Consider the following 22,322-nt stretch of genomic DNA (forward strand, 5'->3'; position numbering starts at 1 on the left):
CTCTCGCAGGGCTCAGCTCGAATGCCACCTCCTCCAGGAAGTCTCGGCAGAATATCTCGGTATAACTTGAATATTCCTTCCTTTTTTGCATGACTTATGTCTCTGCCATCGTTCCCACTTCTGCCCTGCCCTGTGTTATGGCGTTTTGTTTGAATCTTCTCTTCCCTGCTGAATGGAGAACTCCTAATGGCCAATACTGTACGTCACCTTTTATGCGTCCTCAGCATCTACCATGAGACCTGATTCTTCATCACCATGTGGGCGTTTATGAGATGAAGGAACATTCTCTAACGCCAGGTCTAACCCTCCATTACACCACTTGCCACATGTTGCTAAACTATTTGTGTCTCTCACTCACTCCAGATTACAAATCCCATGAAAGCCCGGACCCAGTCTTCCCCATCTCATCTCCCCGTACCTAGCTCAGGCCTCCAGTCAGTGTTGTGCCAACCTGCCCCACAAACGTGGAATGGAAAGGAGTGGTGATGGCTTGGTGGCACACGTTGCTGGACTTCGGTGTCTCTTAAGAGGGCGATCCAGCCCCAACCCCAGAGAAGAGCTGCCAACATGTGATATTTGCACAAACCTGCAGAAAAGAGCACCCCCCTCCTGATCGACAGCCCGAGTATACTTTGTGTTTGTGACCCTGACTTTTAAAAATGTCACACCTGCATACGTGGGGAGGCTTACTGACAGCTAATTAGGAAACGCAGTTTGTATCTAACAGTCTTAGAGAAACATTTTGTAAATTGGGTAATTGGCTTTAACAGTGCAGAGGAGAGATGTGTGCCATGGCTCCATCATCCTCAAATAACACAGTCTGCAGCCGGCCAAGAATTCAGAGTGACAGCTTCAGGAAGAATACAGAAATGCCACTTTTTCTCAGTGTTTAGGATGGACAGCCTGGCTCTCTGGAGACTTTTAGAAGCAGATGGTCTGTCCATCACCCCGGGGAAGGGGTGTGAAAAACTCAAGATGGCTGGAGTTAATAAGCTGTTTGGGACACAGCTATGGATATGACTACTTTTATTTCAGGCTCTACCCACCAGCAGTGATTGTATCTGCCAGGGCAGCAGTAATTTAGTCCAGCTAGCATGTGTTAAACACCTGTTTGGGGCCACACTCTTTGATAGGCAAAGGCAGACAGAGGGGAATAAGACAGCCTAGCTCAGCCAGGCTTGATGGCTCATGCCTGTAATCCCATCACTTTGGAAGGCCAAGGTGGGAGGATTGCTTGAGCCTGGGAGTTCAAGACCAGGAGTTCAAGACTGGTTTAGGCCACATAGTGAGACATATCTCTACAATATGTTAAAAAATCAGTGTGGTGTTGGGGTGTGCATGTGTGGTCCCAGGTACTCCGGAGGCCGAGGTGGGAGGATCACTTGAGCCCAGGAGGTTGAGGCTGCTGGGAGCCATGATGGCACCACTGCACTGTAGCCTGAGTGACAGAGTAAGACCCTGTCGAAAGAAAAGAGAGAAAGAGAGAGAAAAGACAAGACAAGACAGCCAACCTCAGCACACCTTAGTTGTAACCGGCTATATCCCTTAAATTCTGGTTTGACGTGTCTTGAATGATAGGAGAACACTTGTTAAAATGTAAGGCATGTACACTTTGTATCCTTTCCCACAATCTTTTGTTGTCTTTCTCAACTTTCTTTACCCTTCTTTAATAGTTCTCCAGGTGTGCTGATTCTTTATGCTTCAAAACGCTGACAGCAGGCATTTAAGGATGTTTGTTAGTTGATGCAGCCTCACTGCAGTGACTACACCTCTATAGCCCAGAAGTTTCATACATGAAAGTTATTTCTTGCTTATGTCATTGTCAAGTGCAGCTTGAAGGGATGTGTTGGTTGGTCCTCTGGGAAGCAGATGCTCAGAGTTAGAGGGACGCTGGGGAAATGCCTGTGAAAGGATGTGAAGAGAGATGGGCAGGGTAAGCCTTCAGACTGTGTGGTTGGTCTGACACCAGTAAAGGGAGCAGGGAAGGAAGGAGGCTTAGGTAGAAAGAGTCCCTGGCAGCAGCACTGCTCTTAGAAAGTTCCAGCTGGACCATTGGGCTCAGAGATCACCTGTAGTCGAGTCTTGCGATGGCCAGAAATGAGGAGCCCTTGTTCTTCTGCCATGCTCAGTCCATGGTCAGAGGGGTCTGGGAAGAGGGGGCCTCCTCTGAGGCATATCCAAAGACATTGCACCTGGAGGCTGTCAGCTCGTGAGGCTGTCCTCCTTGGGATGGTTTCTCTCTTGTCATAGTGGTGTCTCCTTCCAAGATTGCCATAGGGATTTGGGATCTAGGGGGTTTCTTCCTCTTCCAGGTCCTTGGACTTTTCCCCATTCACACTATGGATGGAAAGAGAGCACAGAAGGCCCATGGAATGGTTTTATAGGCCAACCTGGGCATGGTACATATCATCTTGGTTCATATTCCATTGCCCAAAACTTGGTGGTCACACCTAATTGTAAGAGGGGCTGGAAAATATAGTCTCACCATGTGCCCAAGAAGAACAGAACATGGATATGACAGAGCCTGGACTCTGGAATCTGACTCCATGGGTTTGACTCCCAACTCTGCCCCTCACTCACTGTGTGCAACTTGGAGCAAATTACTCACCTCTCTAATCCTCAGTTTTTTCATCTATTAAAATGTGGATAATAATGGGATATAGTTCATAGAGTTGTGGGGAGGATTGAGTGAGTCAGTGTATATAAAGCAATTAAAATAGTATCTGGCACAGATTAATGCTATGTAAGGACTCACTGTATTACTTTTATTATTATTCTTGTTTCTAAATTTAACACTTCAGTAAATGTTTATTGGGTACCTGTTCTGTTCAAAGAATTTTTATAGGTCACATGAACTTACTGTTTCCCAGACAGCTCCTAATATGTAGCAGATGATCGAATATGTTTCAATGAATTAGTTGCGTTGGCAAAACAATATAGTGTATGTTTAATTCAGTTGGCCCTGGTGCTGGGCTAATTTTGACGTGATTTAGCAATGATAAATGCTAAAGTCTGTTCTTCGGTTCAGAAAGTCACCCACAGATGAACAGAAAGAGGGAAACTTCAGTGATTGAGAAAGCATCTTGGGTGTAGAAAGCTTACCAGTTTAAAAATGACTTTCTGTCTTTATAAAAGTAATCTGTTGTTTAAAAATTTTAAGTAAAAGAAGAAAGTTAAAAAAAAAAACACTCAAATCTTATAATCTTTAACATTCGATGATTCTCATTCCAGACATATCTCTATGCATATATTATAAAGAAATAATTTTATCAAATGAGATCCTTATTACATCCTACTTTAGATTGTTGTTAAATTTTATTTATTTGCATGTAACAGAAGAAAATGAGGAAAGGTAAAATAGGAGGAATTGCTCGCCATTAAACAATTTTGCCTTTGTTACAGAAAATATTTGCTTCCAAAATGTCTCTTCAAGGGTAATAAAAGATTATGAAAAGCAACGAGGTTAAAATCCTGGCTTTTAAACTCCAGTTTTCAATTTTAGATGGTATCGATTAAAGCCCTTCTATGGAAGAAGAGGAAATTAACAATCTAACAATTTCTCTTCCCTCCTCCGCCTCCTGCATTTTATGTTCCATTATTATCTTCACATTGCTAGTTGTTTCATGTTAAATGGGTCTGGCTCTCACTATCACTTTTTTTTTTTTTTTTTTTTTTTTTTTTTTTTTTTTTTTTACCACAAGCCCTCTTCCATTCCTGAGATCTATATTTTTGATTCATCTTTTGGTTGGCTGGATTTTATCAAGTAGGTTCTTTCTCCCCTGGGCACCAAGGAAGGATTGCCGGTGTTTTGCTACCCAAGATAATAGGCGCTGATTTAGTAGTTTTTACTGACAGCAAGCTCTGTATGATGTAGGAGCCCAATAGAAGGGCTGCATTCTGAAGCCACATTAACAGAAGTCAATACTCAGAATGCGGGAGGTGATCATTTCATTCACGATCATTTGGCATTGTGGCTAGGAGTGCTCTGAACAAATCAATAAGGAAAAGACAAACAACCCAGTAGAAAAATGAGCAAAGTCACCAGTCCAAAAAGAAACACAGGCTATAAGCATATGAAAAGATGGCTTAAGCTCTTCAGTAATCAGGAACATACAAATTGAAATGTGGTATCAAATACCCACAAGACTGGCAAAACTTAAAGCTGGCAAGGATATGGAGCAGTGAGATCTCTAAAACACTGCTGGTGGGAGTGTAAATGGATCAAACCACTTTGAGAACATGCAGCAAACGCTATGAGTCAACAATTCAACTTCCAGGTTTATACCCTTAGAGAAACTCGTCATACGTGTGCCAGGAGGCACTTATGGAAATATTCGACTATCTTGCTCATAGCAGCAACCAAACGAAATGCCAGAAACAGCCAAGGGTCCCTTGGCGGAGGAATGAACAAACCAGTGGTGGCATAGTCACACAATGGCATACTACACAGCTATGAAAATGAATGAACCACAGCTATATTCAGCAGCAAAAATCTCACAAACGTAATGTGGAGCCATAAGGGCAAGTTTCAGGTGAAAGGTATAAACACAATTCTACTTACATGTATGTTCAAAACAAGTGAAATTAAATGACACAGTATTTAAGAAACACGTACATGTAAAACTGTAAAGAAAAGCAAAGAAGGGGCCAGCGCAGTGCCTCATGCCTGTAATCCCAACACTTTGGGAGGCCAAGGCGGGTGGATCACTTGAGGTCAGGAGTTCAAGACCAGCCTGGCCAACATGGCACAACTTCATCTCTACTAAAAATACAAAAATTATCCAGGTGCAGTGGCATGTGTCTGTGGCGCCAGCTACTCAGGAGCTGAGGTAGGATAATTGCTTGAACCTGGGAAGCAGAAGTTGCAGTGAGCCGAGATCACGCCATCGCACTCCCGCCTTGGTGACAGAGTGAGACTCTGTCTCAAAAAAAAAAAAAAAAAAAAAAAAAAAAACAGAAAGAAAAAGAAAAGAAAGATAAATGCAAAATTCAGGCCTGGGGCTCCCCCTGGGTGATGGAGGGCTAGGTGCAGGTGTGGGCACAGAGGTCTTCAACATAACTGTGATGTTGGATGTACTGTGTGTTCACATTACTATTTTTTATACCTTATTAAGTTATTGTATATGGAATATTCTTTTCTATAAGTGAAATATTTCATAGCATATTCTTACGTAAAATAAAATAGTTATACTCTGAACAGCTCTGAAGTTACACTACCTGAAATTGGGCAAGTTATTATTTCTGAGCCTCAAATTCCTTATCTGTAAAAGGGAGATAACAGTACAGTACCCTTATCCAAAATACTTGGGACTAGAAATGTTTCAGATTTTAGTTTTTTTTCAGATTTTGAAATAGCTGCATTATATTTACAAATTGAACATCCCAAATCCAAATATTCAAAATCTAAAATGCTCCAGTGAACATTTCTATTGAGCGTCATATTTGTGCTCAAAAAGTTTTGGATTTGGAACATTTTGGATTTCAGATTTTCAAATTAGGGATACTCGGTCTATACCTCTTAATAATATTGTGAGGCAAGATTAAGCTCCTTTACATCAAGTTCTTAGTACTGTGCCTAACACACAGTGAGGGCATGGTATATGTTAGCTAGTGTTGCTTTTCTGGGCAGGGCAGATGAAGGTATTTGGGGTACCATTCTAGGTGCTACATGCCCCCAAAAAATCTGTCCTCCAAAGGCTACTCATGAAATGACTCTTAGACAAGCAGGCTGTAAAACCATCCTCTGTGGGGTTGATTGGAAGAGCTAAGGGTAGTTTAGCCTGAAGACATCTCTTAGAGTCACTCTGCAGAGCTTAGCTATCTGATTTCCAGGCCAATGACAAGAAGAATTTTCTAAGAAGCAGAGCTGGCAGAGGACAAATTAGCTCCCTAGTGAGAGAGTGAGACCCCTGCCACTGGAGGGACAGACGTGAGCAGATACTCAGTGCTCCTGGGCGGGAGGCCCAGAGGGACTTTCTAACTCGGGGCAGGTTGGACACATTAGCTTTTAAATTCTCTTTCCATTCTGAAATTCTGCATGGAGTAATTCCCAGTTTCAGATGAGTTGTTATTAACTCTGACATTTTCTTGGCATTTTTACATTTTAACTCTCAGCAACATTTTATTTGAAATTTTTAAATCAAAAAAGTATTTTAATTCTTTAAAAATTAGATTTAAATGAAAATGGATTTCATCTGAAGCCTCACTTTTTCATTTGAAAATTGATTTTCATGGCTTTTGGATCTGTTCCCATTTTTAAGTGCTGAATTTCAAGAGCCTATATGTGCCAGTGATGATTTCTCTGTGACAAGTCCTTATAGGGAAGAAGAAGCCCTTGGCAATGGAACAGCAGACAGGAGTTGGGAGGTAGTGACCATGAACTATAGTAGATGAGTCGTCAAAGGAAGGTAATGACAAATACCCGAGAGAAGAGGGAGGGAGGGAAGGCTGCACTTATTAAGCACCTACTGTATGCTAGAGCCAATCTCCAGGAGGCAAGACTGAAGACAAAGGCTATGGCCATCATGAAGCTTTGAGCTATTGCATGAGAGTCTGAACTGTGATGAATTTCTTCCTGCCTGCTGGTCAGGTTGCGGCAATGCCAACCAGTCAGAATATCCTCTAGAAGTGAGTGGGGTTTCCAGTGGGGAAGGTGGGGGGAACAGGAGAGCATGATAAAGCCCATAGCTTTCTTCCAGGTCATAGATGCCCCTTAGAGTGGCTCTGCGAGCAATTCATCAAAAACCAAATCACTGAAAGACCACTTGCCGTCAGTAACTTCTCAGAATGATGGTTTTGCCCAGTGAGCAGCTAACTAAAAGCTGTCAGACAAACATCTTAAATGGGGTATCGAAAAGCTTCTGGCATTCCCCTGGTTCAGGCCGGGGCTGGTCCACAAGAGGGGAAGGGTAATAAACAGCCCTTTAGGGGAACATCTCCAAGGGCAGCATTCGAGAAGAAGGGAAAACGTGAAATACTCACAACATTGACTTTCACCTGAGCTGGAAGGACAAACCCTGTGAAATGGCTGTGGCAAGCTATCTGCGAGGAGTCCTTCAGGAAACTAAAACTTAGAGACATTCCCCAGTGATTTGGTGACAGGATCATCAGGTACATTCGTGTGCAGTGGATTGACTTGCAGGGAGTAACCTACAGTGTGTGAGCTAAAACACCTTGTTTGTAAGACACTCACCTACCCTCCCTGAGTCCAGAGACAAAAATTATACTCTGGCAAGGACCTCCAGGGTCATCCCCTTGGTGGTCTTCAAACATTTTTGCTGCTAGCAACGAAACCCTCTTTTAAATTAAGTGTTCTGTGGCGCTGTGATGCTGTAGATGAAGGAGGCGGAAGAGGAGCTGCTGGTTGAAGTGAAGGTGAGGCGCCCAGTGCTCCTTCACTGCCCTCTCTGCTGGGCTCTAGGCCCCTGAAGGGCTGAGTTGAAAAAACTCTAAGCTGATCTACCCCTAAAATTCACCTTTGGTGAACTGGAAAGTCCATCTATTTGGGACATGAATCATGTCAGGTAAAAAGATACAGCATTAGAAATTAGGATAAGGGGAAATAGCATCGAATATGGGACAGATACACCCATGTGATCTGTTTTGTTATTCACTGCATCTCTGCTCCCTGTAGGGGAGCCACTGAAGCATGCTTGGTGCCAGTAGGTTGTTTCTCTTGCTTCAAGCCAAGAGCTCTGATCTGGAGGAGACCTGGGCTTGTGGCGTTGTCCTGGGGGAAATGGTCTTTTCTAGAATGCTGTTAGCTTTAACCTTCTCTTCTCCTGTTGAGTTCTCTAGACTATTTGAACGCTGAAAAACCGGGAATCCAGAAATCCCTCTCCTAATCCTGGCAAAAAAGAGGGAAAATTCCTTCTCCTCTCTAGTCCTCAGGCTCTGCTTCTGAAATTGAGAGTGTGGGGCTAGATTAGCAATGCCTAGATGTTGGGATTTCACACACCAAGAAGGGGAGGGCTGGGGAATAGAAACTTATATAGGGTGGAATTTTTTTCTATTTTGTTATGTCAGGACATTGAAAACAAAACCTCTCTCATTTCTGTCCTTTTATAACAGAAAAATGTTTTAACACCATTAAACTACAAAGGACCTTATCTGTAAATTAAGGATAGTTTTTCAAATGGAATTAACTTTAAGGAAAACCTCATTGTGTCGTGTTTATTTTTCTCATTTTACCTGACTGTATTTGCTTTCTATGCTGCTGTAACTGATCACCACAGAATTGGTAGTGTAAGGCACACCTATTTATTGCCTGACAGTTCTATGCCAGAAGTCTGGGCACAGTGTGGCTCCCCTGAGTCTCTTGCTCAGGGCTTCTTATGACCAAAATCAAGGTGTCACCTTGTCTGAGTTTGTTTCTGGAGACTCAACTCAGGGAGGATTTGCTTCCATGCGCATTCAGGTTATTGGCAGAATTCAGTTTCTCGCAATTATAAGACAGAAGTCCCTGCTTTCTTGACACGTGGACCTCTTCATCTTCAAACCAACAATGGCATATCAAATCCATCTCATGCTTCCAATCTCTGATCTCCTATCAGCTATTAGGTAAAGAAAGGTCTCTCTTTGTAAGGACTTGTGTGAGTACATTGGGCTTACCTGTACAATAATTTAAGGTCCACTGATTAGTAACCTTCATGACATCTGCAAAGTCCGTTTTGCCATGTAACATAAAATATTCATGGAGGTAATTCCAAGGGGTGAAGGTCAATGGGGCCAAAACTTTGCCTACCACACCCTGTCTGGTGAAATTCAGTCAGATAAACATTTGGAAACATTGGAAGAGTCTCCAACTCCAATACTGGTTGTCAAATAGTTTCAGATATTTTAGTTGACATATTCCAGTGTTGTGTATTTGTGAGAAGCCAAGACATCGTTACTAATACAGACTCTTTCATGGACTAGATATTCAGAAAGTGTTTGCTGAGCAAACAAGTATTAATAAATTCATTGTTGCTAATATCGTTTGAATGCAACTTTGATTATAAATCCTGTGGTACTGTATTATCATTGTCATTAGCTACAGATTAGAAAACAAGCCAAAGTCATTACAGAAATATATTAAAACTAGAAATGATTCAGTAAATCACAGTAGATTCCAAAAAGTAAAATCATGGTAGAGACAATTAAAACAAACCACTCTATTATATCTACTTGTGCTCTGCTGGGGGTGAGAAGTGTTGCTTTCAATCAACGACCAGGGATAATTCATAGAGGGCCCCAGAAGCAGTTAGAACCTAATCTTCCCTCCCTCCCTCTCTTCCTTCCTTCCCTCCTTTCTTTCTCTCTTCCTTTCTTGGCAAAATAAATTAACTTGGCCAGTTTTTAAATTAAACTAAAAATTTTTAATTGAATTATTTACCAAAAACCTGTAGTATTTAAACTCCCTAGGCTGGTATCCCTAAGCCTTCGCCCAGGCCACCTCATCCTTGTCACTCACTGTTGAAGCAAGCCGGGTTGTTTCTGTTCCCGTCTCACTTTTCCACCTCCTTGCCTGTATTCGTGCTGCTCCTCCGCCTACAATTCCTGTGTTCAAGTGTTCCCTCTTCCAGAGCCCTCCCTGGCTTTCCCTGCAGTGCCCACAGCCTGGATCTGCCTCTGTCCCGCAGCACCGACTACCATCCCCCATGCGAGGTGACCACATGCCCCAGCCTCACTGCCTCCACCATCAGTGTGCTCCCCGAGACCAGGAACCATGTCGGACTTGGCTCTCTGTCCTGTTGGCATAGGCATGGATCACAGTCCAGGGGAGTTTCTCAAATAAATGAAGAGGGAGCAAGAAATATTAGTACACTCTGATCCCATATTGTGGTCACTTAAGGGGTAGATGGAGGACAAGCAGAAAGAATGAGGAGGACATAGATTGGAGAGAAAGACAAAAATAAGGAGAGATGTGGAAGTAGAAAAGGCGGAGGAAAGCAGATGAAGGGAGTGTGTCCAACGAATCTTTTTTTTTTTTTTTTTTTTGAAATGGAGTCTTGCTCTGTTGCCCAGGCTGGAGTGCAGTGGAGTGATCTCAGCTCACTACAACCTCCGCCTCCCAGGTTCAAGCAATTCTTCTGCCTCAGCCTCCTGAGCAGCCAGGACTATAGGTGTGGGCCACCATGCCTGGCTGATTTTTGTATTTTTAATAGAGACAGGGTTTCACCATGTTGGCCAGGTAGTTCTCAAACTCCTGACCTCAGGTGAAATACCTGCCTTGGCCTCCCAAAGTGCTGGGATTACAGGCGTGAGCCACCACACCCAGCCCCACCAGATCTTACTGAATCTTTAGTGAGGCACCTGTCCAAGATCTGGGGATACAGCAGTGAAAACGATGACAAAATCCTTGCCCACCTGGGGCTTTCATTCTAGTTGAGGAAATCAGTCAATCTACAAGTGAACAAAAAGTAGACAAGATGATTTCAAATAATTTTAGGAACTGTGTTAGGGCATTAAATAGGGTGGCATGTCAGGAAGTGAGTGGGGGTGGGAAATATTTTGGGTAGGGTGACCTGATTGATGGGAAAGAGAGTGAACCATGCTGAGAACCAAGAAAGTTGTGTTCCCAGCAAAGAAAATAGCAAATGCAAAGGCCCAGAGGTGGGAAGGAAAGTGCTTTTGATTTCAGGGAACTGGAAGGAGGTTGGTAGGGCTGTGCTTGGTGAACAAAGGGTAGAGAAAAGGGAACTTAGGCCAGAGTGAGAGGCAGCTGCTGGAATGAACGGCTTCCATTGTGATAAGGAGTGTTGAGAAAATCACCCCAAACCTGTACATAATACAAAGGTGTGATTATGTGACTATTTACCCTACGACTTAGAGCATTTTCTAACAATTCTGCCCAAGGGTCATCTGACTGGAGGAATAGAACTTTGCCCAGTCAATTAAGACCTAGACATTTTGCAATCCTCTGGAAGGGATAAGATATGCTGGTTGTCAGTGATTTTCTTTTCTATCCCCAAAGGTTGTGGTTTTATCACTCTGTAGGACATCAACCAGTTTTGTATCTAATTTGGCAATCTTATTCCTTACTTTTTTGAGTCACTGTAAAAATCCCTGTTTCTTAAATTCTCTTTGAATCCACTTTGTCATCCTGCAAATCCCTTATTAATGAGTTCAATAAAACTTTGACATGTGTTCACTATCAATTTTCATGAGAATTATGTTTTTAACCTTTCGAGAGTTATATTCTGATAGGAATTTGGGTTTTAAGTGCACAGAAAGCAGGAAGAGTGAGAAGAATTCATTTATGTTTGACAAAGGACCCTCAGACTGCTAGATGGTGGAGGGGTTGAACTTGCCCATGGGGAGGTAAGATGCCCAGTAGCTTGAAGCCAGAGCCTTTGTCCAGGGGAGAGATGACCACAGGGCTTGATGAGGGAGGTGGGGATGGAAAGGCTGAGTGAGCCAGAACTGAATCCTGATACTCGTTGTGGGCCGTCTCCCCTTTCCATCCTCAGGCTGGGTCGCCATGAGCTGTTTTCTTGGCCAACTTTCCTCTCTAATATGGGAGCTCCTTGGCAGGAGCTGTGTCCAATTTGTATGTTTTCTCAATGTCCAGCTCTGGACTGAACACAGAGTAGTGCTTGGCAAGTGTTTGTTGAATGAATATTCTCTTTAGGTTGATATTCCTCATCATTTTTTTAAACAATTGTAGTAAAAAATACACATAACCTAAAATTTACCATTTTAACCATTTTTTTGTGTATGGTTCAGTGGCATTAAGCACATTTACATTGTTGAGCTACCATCACCACCATCCACCTCCAACACACGGCCATCATCCCCACTGAAACTCTGAACCCGTTAAACAATGAAGTCCCCTTCCTTCCTCCTCCCAGCCTGTGAAACCCAGCTATCACCCAGCCAACCCCCAGCCCCTGGCAACCACCATTCTACTTTCTTTCTCTATGAATCTAATTAACTAGACAACCTCATATGCGTGGGGTCATATAATAGTTGTCTTTTTGTGTGGCTTATTCTACTTAGTACAATGTCCTCAAGGTTCATCCATGTTGTAGCATGTGTCCGAATTTCTTCCCTTTCCAGGCTGAAAATATTCCATTGCATGGATATGCCCCAGTTTGTTTATCCATTCACCTGTTGATGGGCGTTTGTGTCGTTCCCATCTTTTGGCTATCGTGAATGATATGAACATGAGCGTGTGAATATGGGTGTACAACTGTCTCTTCAAGTCCCTGCCTTCAGTCGTTTTGGGTATACATCTAGAGGTGGAATTGCACATGGCAATTCTATGTTTAACTTCTGCGGGGACCACTCTACTGTTTCCACAGAAGCTGCACCCAACATTCCCACTAATAGGGCAGAGCAGTTCCAGTTCCCTACACCCTTGCCAACACTTGTTGTTTTCTGTGTGTATGTGTTTTTTAATGATAGCCATTTTAATGAGTATGGGATCGTCCTTAAAATATAAATCGCCATGAAAAAGAGAGATCCCAGAGTGAGGCATTATGGGGGCTTTTCCTAAGTGTGCTCTAAAGGGAGATAGCTGGGATGCTGGAGAGAGGTCCTAGATTTGGAGGGCATTTAGTGGGAACAGAGACAGGACAGTGGGTGCCAAGACCGCACTCTCGGAGCTCACAGCATGGACTCAGGGCTGGCTTAAGGAGAGTCCCCACCGTGGGAGAACTGAAACCCAGGTTTCCACGAGGAAAGATTTGTTTGTTGGGCTCGTGCCCCTGGGGAAAAGCTGTTTCTAATTTGGACCTTTTTCTGTGTGTTGCTTCCCAGTGCGACAATGCAAAAGGGTTGAAAGCCTTCTACGATGCAATAAAATACGGGCCGAATCACTTGATGGTGTTTGGAGGCGTCTGTCCATCCGTCACGTCCATCATTGCAGAGTCCCTCCAAGGCTGGAATCTGGTGCAGGTAAGGTCCGAGCCACCTTCTGTTCGGGGGAAGTGTCTTTGGTTGGCCCTCAGTCTTTTGCAGGAATGATTCCTTGTACAGTGTGCTTTCTACGTTGCCTGGGTCAGGCCTCCTGGACTTTCTCCTGGGTGATAGCACAGCCTTTCACTGCTGGCCTGAATTGGCATTGCCCCCATGGTGGGTCTCTAAAGGGCAGCCCTGATGCCACCACCGTGTATTTGAAAGCTTCAGGGCTCACCACTGATTCCTTAGCCCAGCTTTTGGGGCCATTGAGGCCAGCCAACCTGCCTGTCCAATGTTATCTCCTGCTCCCTCTGCTTGCTCCATAGCATAGCCCTGCCAGACACCTTGCTTTTCCACATGTGCCCTGTACCTTTGGGCCTCAGAGCCCTGCTCTCGCTGTTCCCTTAACCAGATGACCCCTCATCCATTCTCTGCCAAGCCTCCGTCTCCCACTGAAAATTTATCTTTTGTCCTCTAAGACTGCCTTTGTCCTCAGTTAAGTCTTTCCTGGGCTCTTGGCCAGTTGTTCACTCTTTGCCCTGGCAGATTTTATACATCACTGAATATAGTGTGTTGTAGGCGAGACTTGCCAGTCTGTTATTAGCTGTTATTTGGGATGGGAAAGAAGAGTGTAGAACTATATGACCACCAGGGGTGAGTGGTGGCCCATACACATGTTTACTTTATTGCTCCATCCATCCACCCATCCATCCATCCACCCATCCATCTATCCATCCATCCTTTCACCTATCAATTTATCCATCCATCCATGCATCCGTCCATCTGTCCACCTACCCATTCACCTATCCGTCTATCCATCCATCTGTCCTTCTGTTCATTCATCCATCCATCCATGCATCCATCCATCCATCCATGTATCCATCCATCCATGTATCCATCCACCCATTCACCTATCCATCCATCCATCCATCCATCCTTTCACCCATCAATTCACCTATCCATCCATCCATCCGTCTGTCCATCCGTCTGTCCGTCCATCCATCCATACATCCATCCATCCATCCACCCAACAAATATTATAGGCAACTTACTCTGTGCCTGGATTTTGGCAGGCACAATGGGGATACAGTGCCGAACAGAATAGACATGGTTTGCATTATTCTAGAGCTTACATTCTAGGAGTAATACAGGCAAGAAGCAAGTAAATAATAAAAATATTATTATTAAGGCTGTATATGGAGGGCCTGCCATGTGCCAGACACTGTTCTTTGTATTTTTCTGCATGAACTCATTTAATTTTTATAAGAGCTCTATGCTGTAGGTACCTTATCACCCTCATTTTATAGATAATGGAACTGAGGCACAGAAAAGCTATGTAACTTGCCCAAGGACTCACAGCTAATAAGTAGTAGGGCCAGGATTTTAACTCAGGCAGTCTGTCCCTTCAGATAAGATTGTAGTAAGGAAACTTGGCTATAACAGAAGGAAACAGGGTGATGAGATATATGGTGACTGCCTTGGGGTAGTCAGAAAAGGTCTCTTGGAGGAGGTGACATTCAAGCTGAGACCTGAAGGGTGAGAAAGAGACCACTGGGTGAAGTGCATTCCATGTCAGTGAATGGAATAGCAAATAGAGGAAGGCAGCTTGTGATAGAAAAGAACCTGGCGTATTCATGGAACAGAAAACAGGGCAGTGGGGCTGGAGTGTGGTGGGTAGGAAGTCAGGTTGAAGAGAATGATAGTGACAGGGCGAGCAGGAGCCTGACCATGTAGAGGATCTGTTGCATTCCACTTGCATTGACTGAGAACCTCCTCTGAGTCTGGTGCTGAATGTATGAGGTGCTGGGGTGGAGCCCAAGCTTGCAGCCACTGGGGGCGGTGGGCACAAGCTGTGACAGGTGTGATGAAAGAGGGGTGGGGGCCCAGGCGAGGGCCCCTCACTCAGCCCCAGATCAAGGAAGCCCCAGGGCAGGTGCTATGGCAGGTTCAGTGGAGCTGGCTGCTGAAGGAGGAGAGGGCGTTGGACAGCCGGAGACTTGGGGGAGAGCGCCGCTGCAGAGGAAACTGGGCGTGCAAAAGCGGGAGGTGGGAAAGTGTGTGGGTTTGGGGAGTGCTGAGTCATTCCTTGTGGCCGGAGCAGGCCACACTGATTGTGAGCAGATGCAATGGGAAGAGGTGGCCAGAATAGCAGCCCTGTGCACTGGTGCAAACCTAACTGCAAACCTAACCACACACCTGAAAGCCAGCATGGCTCAGTGTGCCGCAGGAGCCTGGCCTCAGGCCCTCAAGGTGCTTAGAACAGCTGTGGAGACCTTGGACCAGTCACTTAACTTCTCTGGGCGTGAGCTTGCTTTCCTGAATATCGAGGAGCACATTCTCTGCTAGTCAGAGTCACTGCTGCTTCCCTGAGCCTCGGTTTCCTCATCTGCATGATCAAGGTAGTAATAGGACTGCTTTCATGGGGTTGCTGTGTGGATCAAAAGACTGAAAAGTGATCAGAGCTGTGCCTGGCACACAGTAAGTGCTAAGTAAGTATTCTTTGTTGTTAGTCCTGCCCTGTGTCCTCCCACTCCCCAAGTTGAATGCCCTGATTACTTGGCATTCCTGGTCTTTCCTGCATTCCCATATTTTCTTACACTGTTCCTACCACCGAAAACATCCCATTCTTCCTAGATCAAGTGCTACCCATTCTTTGAGACCCAGCTTAAATGTCACCTCCTTCAGGAAGACTTTCTTGCCTGCTACTAGGGGGCTGCTAAAGTAGGGCCCTAGAAAGCCTTCCTATCACTTCCCCTTGTTTAATTCAGCACAGCGTGTGCACAGCCCAGTGTCCCATTCTGCTCTGCCTGTCCCTCTCTTAGGGTTTGGCAGATGTGGGGGTGTGTTTATAAATGTTTGTCTCTCCAGCTGAGCTGTGAGCTCCTTGAGGACAGAACATGGACTTCTTTTTTTCCCTATGCCTAACATTTCACATTCTGCATTAGAAGTCTGCTCAGTGATCAGAGGGATGGAGGGAGTTGGGAAGGGATGGAAGGATCTGCAGATGGGCACTTTGTCCAGGCATGAGAGGCCAAGGTCCCAGGGAAATCCCCTACCCAGAGAGGAATCCAAGGAGCTTCCTGATTCTCAGTGTCACTTGGAACCATCTGTCCCTCAGAATTCCCTGAGGAGCTGCAGGAACAAGTACGGTGTTGGAAACTCCCCAGCTTGCAGACCAGAACTACCTGGCCTCACCAAGAGCAGGACAGCCCTCCAACCTAGAGGAGTTGATAAGACAGGGAACTGGGTTATGAGATGGGGATGTGTTAGTTATTCATTACTGGATGACAAATCCCCCCCAAATTTAGTGGCTTAAAACAGCAATATCCTGTATTATTTCATTATTTCTCTGGTTCAGGAATTAAGACACACTGAATGACTTATGTTTGCTCTATGGTGTTTGGGGCCCAGTGGGAGGATTTGAAGGCTGGGGACTGGCATCATCTGAAGGCTTGACTGGGGCTGGAGGATCTGCTTCCAATGTGGCTCCTCTCCATGTGGGGGTCTCCATACGGCTGCCTAAGTGTCCTTATGACAAGGCAGCTGGCATCCTCCAAAGTGAGTTATGAAAAGACCAAGGCAGAGGTGACAAAGTCTTTTAGGACTTAGCTTTGGGAATTGCATACTGTAACTTCTGCTGTAATCTGTGGATTACACAAATTAGCGCTTATTTAGAGAGGGGTAGTACCAAGGTGTAGCAGGAGGTGAAGCTCACTGGGGGCCATCTTGGAGACCAGATACTGTAATGACTAATGGCTGGAGGAAGGCAGGAACTCCAGTTGCCCAGCAAGTGGGACTTGACACTGAGGCCCTTCCCTGTTTTGCAGAACTCCTGCTTATCCTTCAAAACCCTGGATACCACTTCTTCTGTGATGCCTTCCCTGATCTCCTTCTTCCACCCCTTTCCTTCAGTGCCTCCCATTCCCTGCTCAAAAAGTAAATGAATTATTTCTTCCTCCTCTACGCCCTGCTTTCTCAATAGGGGGTGATATCTCCTCCAAGGGATAAAAATTGGTTCTTGTGGGGAGGCAAAAAAAAAATTACTTTTTAAATATATAAAGCATAGATATAGATGTAGTACACAAACAGATCTATGTATGCCTGTGGTATTACAATTTCACCAGGGGACAAGAGTAGGAAAAAACTAGCCAGAGAGGCTTCTTAGGAGACTAACAGTGAAACGAACATTGAGAAACACCACCCACATCCTCCTGTACTGTGTACAGTATTCTCTTATTAAATAAATTTCATGTCAATGAATGATACACTTAAAATTACTGGTAGAGACTGCAAATTTTATATGTTTATTTTACCTCAATCAACAAAAATAAAATTTAATAAAGTAGGCTGGGCATGGTGACTCATATCTGTAATCCCAGTGCTTTGGGAGGCCAATGCAGGAGGATGGCTTTAAGCCAGGGGTTTGAGGCCAGCTTGGGGAACGTAGTGAGACCTCATCTCTACAAAAATGTATAAAGTTAGCCGAGTGTGGTGGCACATTCCTGTAGTCCTGGGTACTTGAGAGGCTGAAGCGGGAGGATAACTCAAGCCTAGGAATTCAAGGCTGCAGTGAGCTATGATCATGCCACTATACTCCTGCCTGGGTAAAAAAGTCTCTATTTTTTTTTTAAATTAAGTGTTGTGAAAAATAATTTGTTCTACAGCCAGTCTTCCATATCAGATTGTGAGCTTCTTAGGGGCAGCCCTTCCCCTCCCCATCTTCATCTCTTGGTTCCCAATGTCTGGTGTAGGGCCGGGGCTCACAGTAGGTCCTCACTGAGTACTGAACTGTGCCATGTGCAGAGGATAGGCAGACAGAGGGGCCTGAAATGCTCCATGGCAGAGCCTCTCACAGGGTGGCCCTGTCTGTGGTGCGGGGAGGGCGGTGGCCCACACAGATTCTCAGCCTCCACCTCCAGACTTGCTCTGCGTTTTCCCAGGCTCCTTGTCGGGGAGATGCCCACACCCAGACAACTACTGCACTGACATTCATTACTAGACACTGGGGCTGGATCAGCCACTGCAGCTGGACATGGATGGGGGATGCTGGGGGCCTGGGAACTGGAGGGTACTTGACAGTTTGGACTTCTCTAACTCTCCCTGCCTTGTGCAGCCAGCAAGGAAGATATAAGAACAAAGATCTGGATCTTGATCTGGGCATAGCCTGGGGGCCTGGATTCCTGCCTCCTTCTCACTCCCAGGGAACATAGCCCCATTTATGATGAGCCACACTCTGTGGACCTCCCACGCCACCCCAACCCCAACTCAGGGAGGCTAAGCTTGTTTCCAGGGATGGCGAAGGGGTGGACGGGTGGGTCTACAGGTGCTCAAGGGATTTGATGAATCTCTTAACTTATTCAAGGCTGGGCTTCAGAACAGAGCTTCACAAATGGGAAATTGCGTGTAATCTGTGTAACTGAAAGGAGCTCTGGCTGCCCTTTTTGGAGGAGCAGTGCTTGCCGGACAGACAGCCGGGAATGCGTAATCAGTTGTTTCTGTTTCCTGGCTTCACAAAAATAGGGATTCACACACCAGAGGGGTGAAAATTCCCCCTGGTGCTGAAATCAGTTAAATTTAACTTTTGCCTTTTGCTGGGCCTCTTGATTCATAGCTGCTGTGCAGAGAGGCTAATATTGTTTTAGTCGTGATGTGAGTCAGCCGCTGGGAACCTCAGTTTCTCCCTCTATATGCAAGGGCCTTCACAGAGTCCAGGGTCTGACATGCAGGTGAGAGTGGCTCTGTCCCTCTCCAAAGTGTCTCATTGTCACAGCCCGCCCAGGGTGCAGAGCTCCAATCTGGGCCTCACACTGGGAGGAACCCACTAGGGCCTGACCCAGGGAGGCATCAGGGAAGGGTCACAGCCTGGACATTGGAGAACTGAGAGTGTTTAGCTTGGAGAGTACATGGGGCACTAGGGAGGAGGGAGGAGTCTGGACCTCCAGCGTTGCATGGCTGTCTTTGATAGATTTTTCTGGAGCCATGGCTGAAGTTAGAGGGAAGCAGGGCTTCCACCTCCTGTGAGCAAGCCCTGCCTCTGGAGGCTTCCAGCATGCAGCAAGCTGCCTGGCTGAGAAGTCATAGTTCCCTGTGGACCAAGGTTCCCTGAGCAGTCTGGTTTCAGCCAGGCTGGCTGCGGGGAAATTTAATACACAGAATAGGCATATACCAGGTCAGTGGTTCTCCAACTATATGGGAAGAGTCACTTATGGGGGTTCTTGTCAACAATGTGAATTCTAGGGCTCCACTCTGAGTAGATCTAGGTTAGGGGCTTATCACATCCCTCTAGCACTGTACTCTCCACTGGTCATAGCCATGGCCATTTCAGTACCAGTGGCTCAGGTGACTGCGATGCACTTGCTAGGTCAGGAGTTCTCTAAGGCCTGGAGACTTGCTAGGCCAGGAGTTCTCCAAGGCCTGGTTCATCTCCCAGACACCTGGGCTCTTTAACAAATGCTGCTGGTCCAGAAAACTCTAATTGATGCTGCCTGTGTGGAAAAGAGGACATGGAGGAGGTCACGGCGGGGGTGGGGGTGGGGTACAGAATATGTTGCCAGGGCAAATATCCCAGTGCCGCCAGGATGACGCTCAGTCCATGGAGTGCCCCATCACCTTGCCGTTTTCCCAGCCCACCTTCTGCCCCTTCATGCTGCTGGCCTCAGTACAGGCTGCTGGCAGGACTGTGCTCATTCTTCCCAGTGCAGCTTGGGTGCCCCTTCTTTGCAATGCCCCCCATTGCCTCCCCTGTGCTCCCTGACCTGACCTGCACGTCCCTCCCAGGGTGTTTGCTATGTCTGCCTACCCACAGCCTGCAGCTGCAGGTCAGAGTTGTATCTCATTCACCGTACCCCTTGGCTTGGTGCAGGACTGGCAGTGATGCCAGAACAGTGCTCAGAGCATATCTGCTGACAGAGAGCCAGGTGCCTGCCTTCGAGGCCTTGGGTTGGTCCCCTAAGAACCAAGGGCGTGTCATCAGAGCACCAGACCTAAAGTCACCCAAGGATTCTCCAGCTGCAGCCCTTTGTTAAACAAATGTAGAGGGAGCCCTAACATGGCCGTGGGCTCAGCCTCAGCCCACATCTCCATCTCAGAACTCCCCCCGTTTTCTAACTGGTATGTTTCCTTTGTAGTATTTTTCAGACCCACCCAGAATCCTGTCCTCAGAGATCTAAGGGTGGCTTGTGTTTATTTTGGGGGCAGTCCTCCAGATCTCCTACCAGGCTGATCTGTCCTGAATGCATGGGACCTGGGAAAAAGCAGGAGAATTTGGAGTTGGGTGGGGAAGATGGAGACAGAGCCCGGGGAAGGTCCAAGAGATGCCAGTGAGAGGGTGTTCGACATCCTCAGAGACCAGGACCACACTCCTTCCCGCTTGGGATTGAGATGATCGTAGCCTCAGCTTGCAGAAAGAAATCGTCTCGCTGATGAAAATAAAGTCAGATTCCTGAAGGGATAAAGGGCTGCTCGTAGGAAAGTGCAAACACTGTTTCCTCAAGCCCTGTATCCCACAGAGCCTGTCCTTTAAAAGGCAGCCATGGCAGATTATTAAATTGTAGGTGCACTTCTCCTGGCGCTGGCCCCAGCCTCCCCTCGCAGCCCACCCTGCCTTAGCAATCCTCCCGAGGACCTTCCTGGGAAGAAACATTTCGGCTTGTGCCATGGGCTGCTCCTTGGAGAAGTTCACGCCAGGGATTGGAGGCACGAAGGACCTTCGGATAGAAGGATTTTGACTGTGTGTGTGTAGAGGTATTGGCAATGGAGTCCCAGTACATTTAAGGCTTGATTTCTGAAAAGCCAAAAGCATGCCTGGTTTTGACATTTAAAAAACAAATCAGTGAGAACCCCCCAAATCAGGCCTTTTGCTATTTACTGAATTCCAGCATCATTCTAAAGGGTCAGTCGTGCCATTTTGCTTCATAGGAACAGAAATGTTGTGATCCGACTTGATTTTCTCAAACGATTGTTTTATTAAACTGTATGTTGTCTGAGAAATCAAAAGATTGCTTGTTGCATAGCTGTGGCTTGTGGAATTTGAGGTAGATTCACGGAATGGCAGAGCTGGTAGAGGCTTAGCAGGCATTGGGTCCAGTCTCCTGTTGTACAGACTGAAAAACAGAGACCCAGATGGGGCAGGGCCTTGCCAAAGACTTCACAGTCACAGCAACGCTGGGCTCTGGCTTACCCTCTAGCACTTAGCAGCATGTGCCATGGTCTGCTTTTCTCTCCCTCAGCCTCACTTTTCTGTTACGTAAAATGAGAATAGCAAACCTGCCTTCTGTGTTTTGTGCAGATGTTTTTTCTTCAAGGGAAAACCCTTTTATAAGCTGTAATCCAGTAGCTGCTGTGATGATGCCTAGGACTCCTTTGCTAAAAGCAGATCTCTGATTATGGCTACTGGAGTTTATTGCTTTGCAATGGACAACGGGTTTTTTTGTTTTTGTTTTTGTTTTTGTTTTTGTTTTTGACACAGAGTCTTGCTCTGTCGCCAGGCTGGAGTGCAGTGGCGTGATCTCAGCTCGCTGCAACCTCCGCCTCTTTGGTTCAAGCAATTCTCCTACCTCAGCCTCCTGGGTAGCTGGGACCACAGGCACACACCACCATGCCCAGCTAATTTTCTTTTTTTGTATTTTTAGTAGAGACGGGGTTTCACCATGTTGCCCAGGATGGTCTTGATCTCTTGACCTTGTGATCCACCTGCCTCAGCCTCCCAAAGTGCTGGGATTACAGGCTTGAGCCACCGCACCTGGCCGACAACAGGGTTTTTTTTACTCTGACAGTGCACTGAAAGTAAGGGGTCAGGGACGGAATGCGGGCTCTTCAGCAAGATGCTCAAAGTACACACAACGTCTGCCTCTCAGCCCCGAACAGTCAAAACCCAGCAGGCCAGAATCCTGCCACAACCCGGCCCATGTGGCTGCCATGCCTTTGCCACAGAGCATGCAGGAGGGTCTGCAGCCTTGATTGGAAACCACTTAGGAGCAGCAGTGCGATGAGGCACAGCTGGAAACTACTGCTGCTGCTCTCTAAGAAAGAGAATAGAGGTCAGTAATGCAGCATGGGTTGGAGCCATTTCTTTGCACTGGTCTCTAGGGGGGCCATTAACGCACATTAATAATCTATGAGATGCTTCCACCTTCTGAATTCATTAGAAACAAGAAGAAAGGGAAGAGAAGAAATGATACCATGGGCATGCACTATGGTCCAAGCAGAGGGGGTAGGAGAGACCCCAAGGATCTGGGGACTTTGGAGGGTCCTTCCTGGCTGTGATCAGATGCCCAGTGCAGTCAAGCCCATCAGAGTGGGCAGCATGTCGCGCATGAGATGAGGAACAGCTTGGTAGCTTTTTGTTTGGATACAATTGGTAGTAGGGTGCTCAGGACAAAGGAGTTTGGGAGTTGGCTTGAAGTGGGACCCATGGTGGCCATGACAACAGCATTCCTAGG

The 22,322-nt window shown here is 46.0% G+C and overlaps 1 protein-coding gene across 1 annotated transcript in view; it reads left to right on the forward strand.

The window, feature by feature from the left end:
- GABBR2 (gamma-aminobutyric acid type B receptor subunit 2) overlaps positions 1-22,322 on the forward strand; it is a 429,129-nt gene that overhangs the window by 118,483 nt on the left and 288,324 nt on the right. The window contains exon 2 of the mRNA XM_017527825.2: positions 12,742-12,879. Coding sequence (XP_017383314.1) covers positions 12,742-12,879 — 138 coding nt within the window. The remainder of the gene's footprint in view (positions 1-12,741; positions 12,880-22,322) is intronic.

Source organism: Cebus imitator, unplaced genomic scaffold (genome assembly GCF_001604975.1).
Source record: "Cebus imitator isolate Cc_AM_T3 unplaced genomic scaffold, Cebus_imitator-1.0 Scaffold51, whole genome shotgun sequence".
In the NCBI taxonomy this organism is placed as follows: domain Eukaryota; kingdom Metazoa; phylum Chordata; class Mammalia; order Primates; family Cebidae; genus Cebus; species Cebus imitator.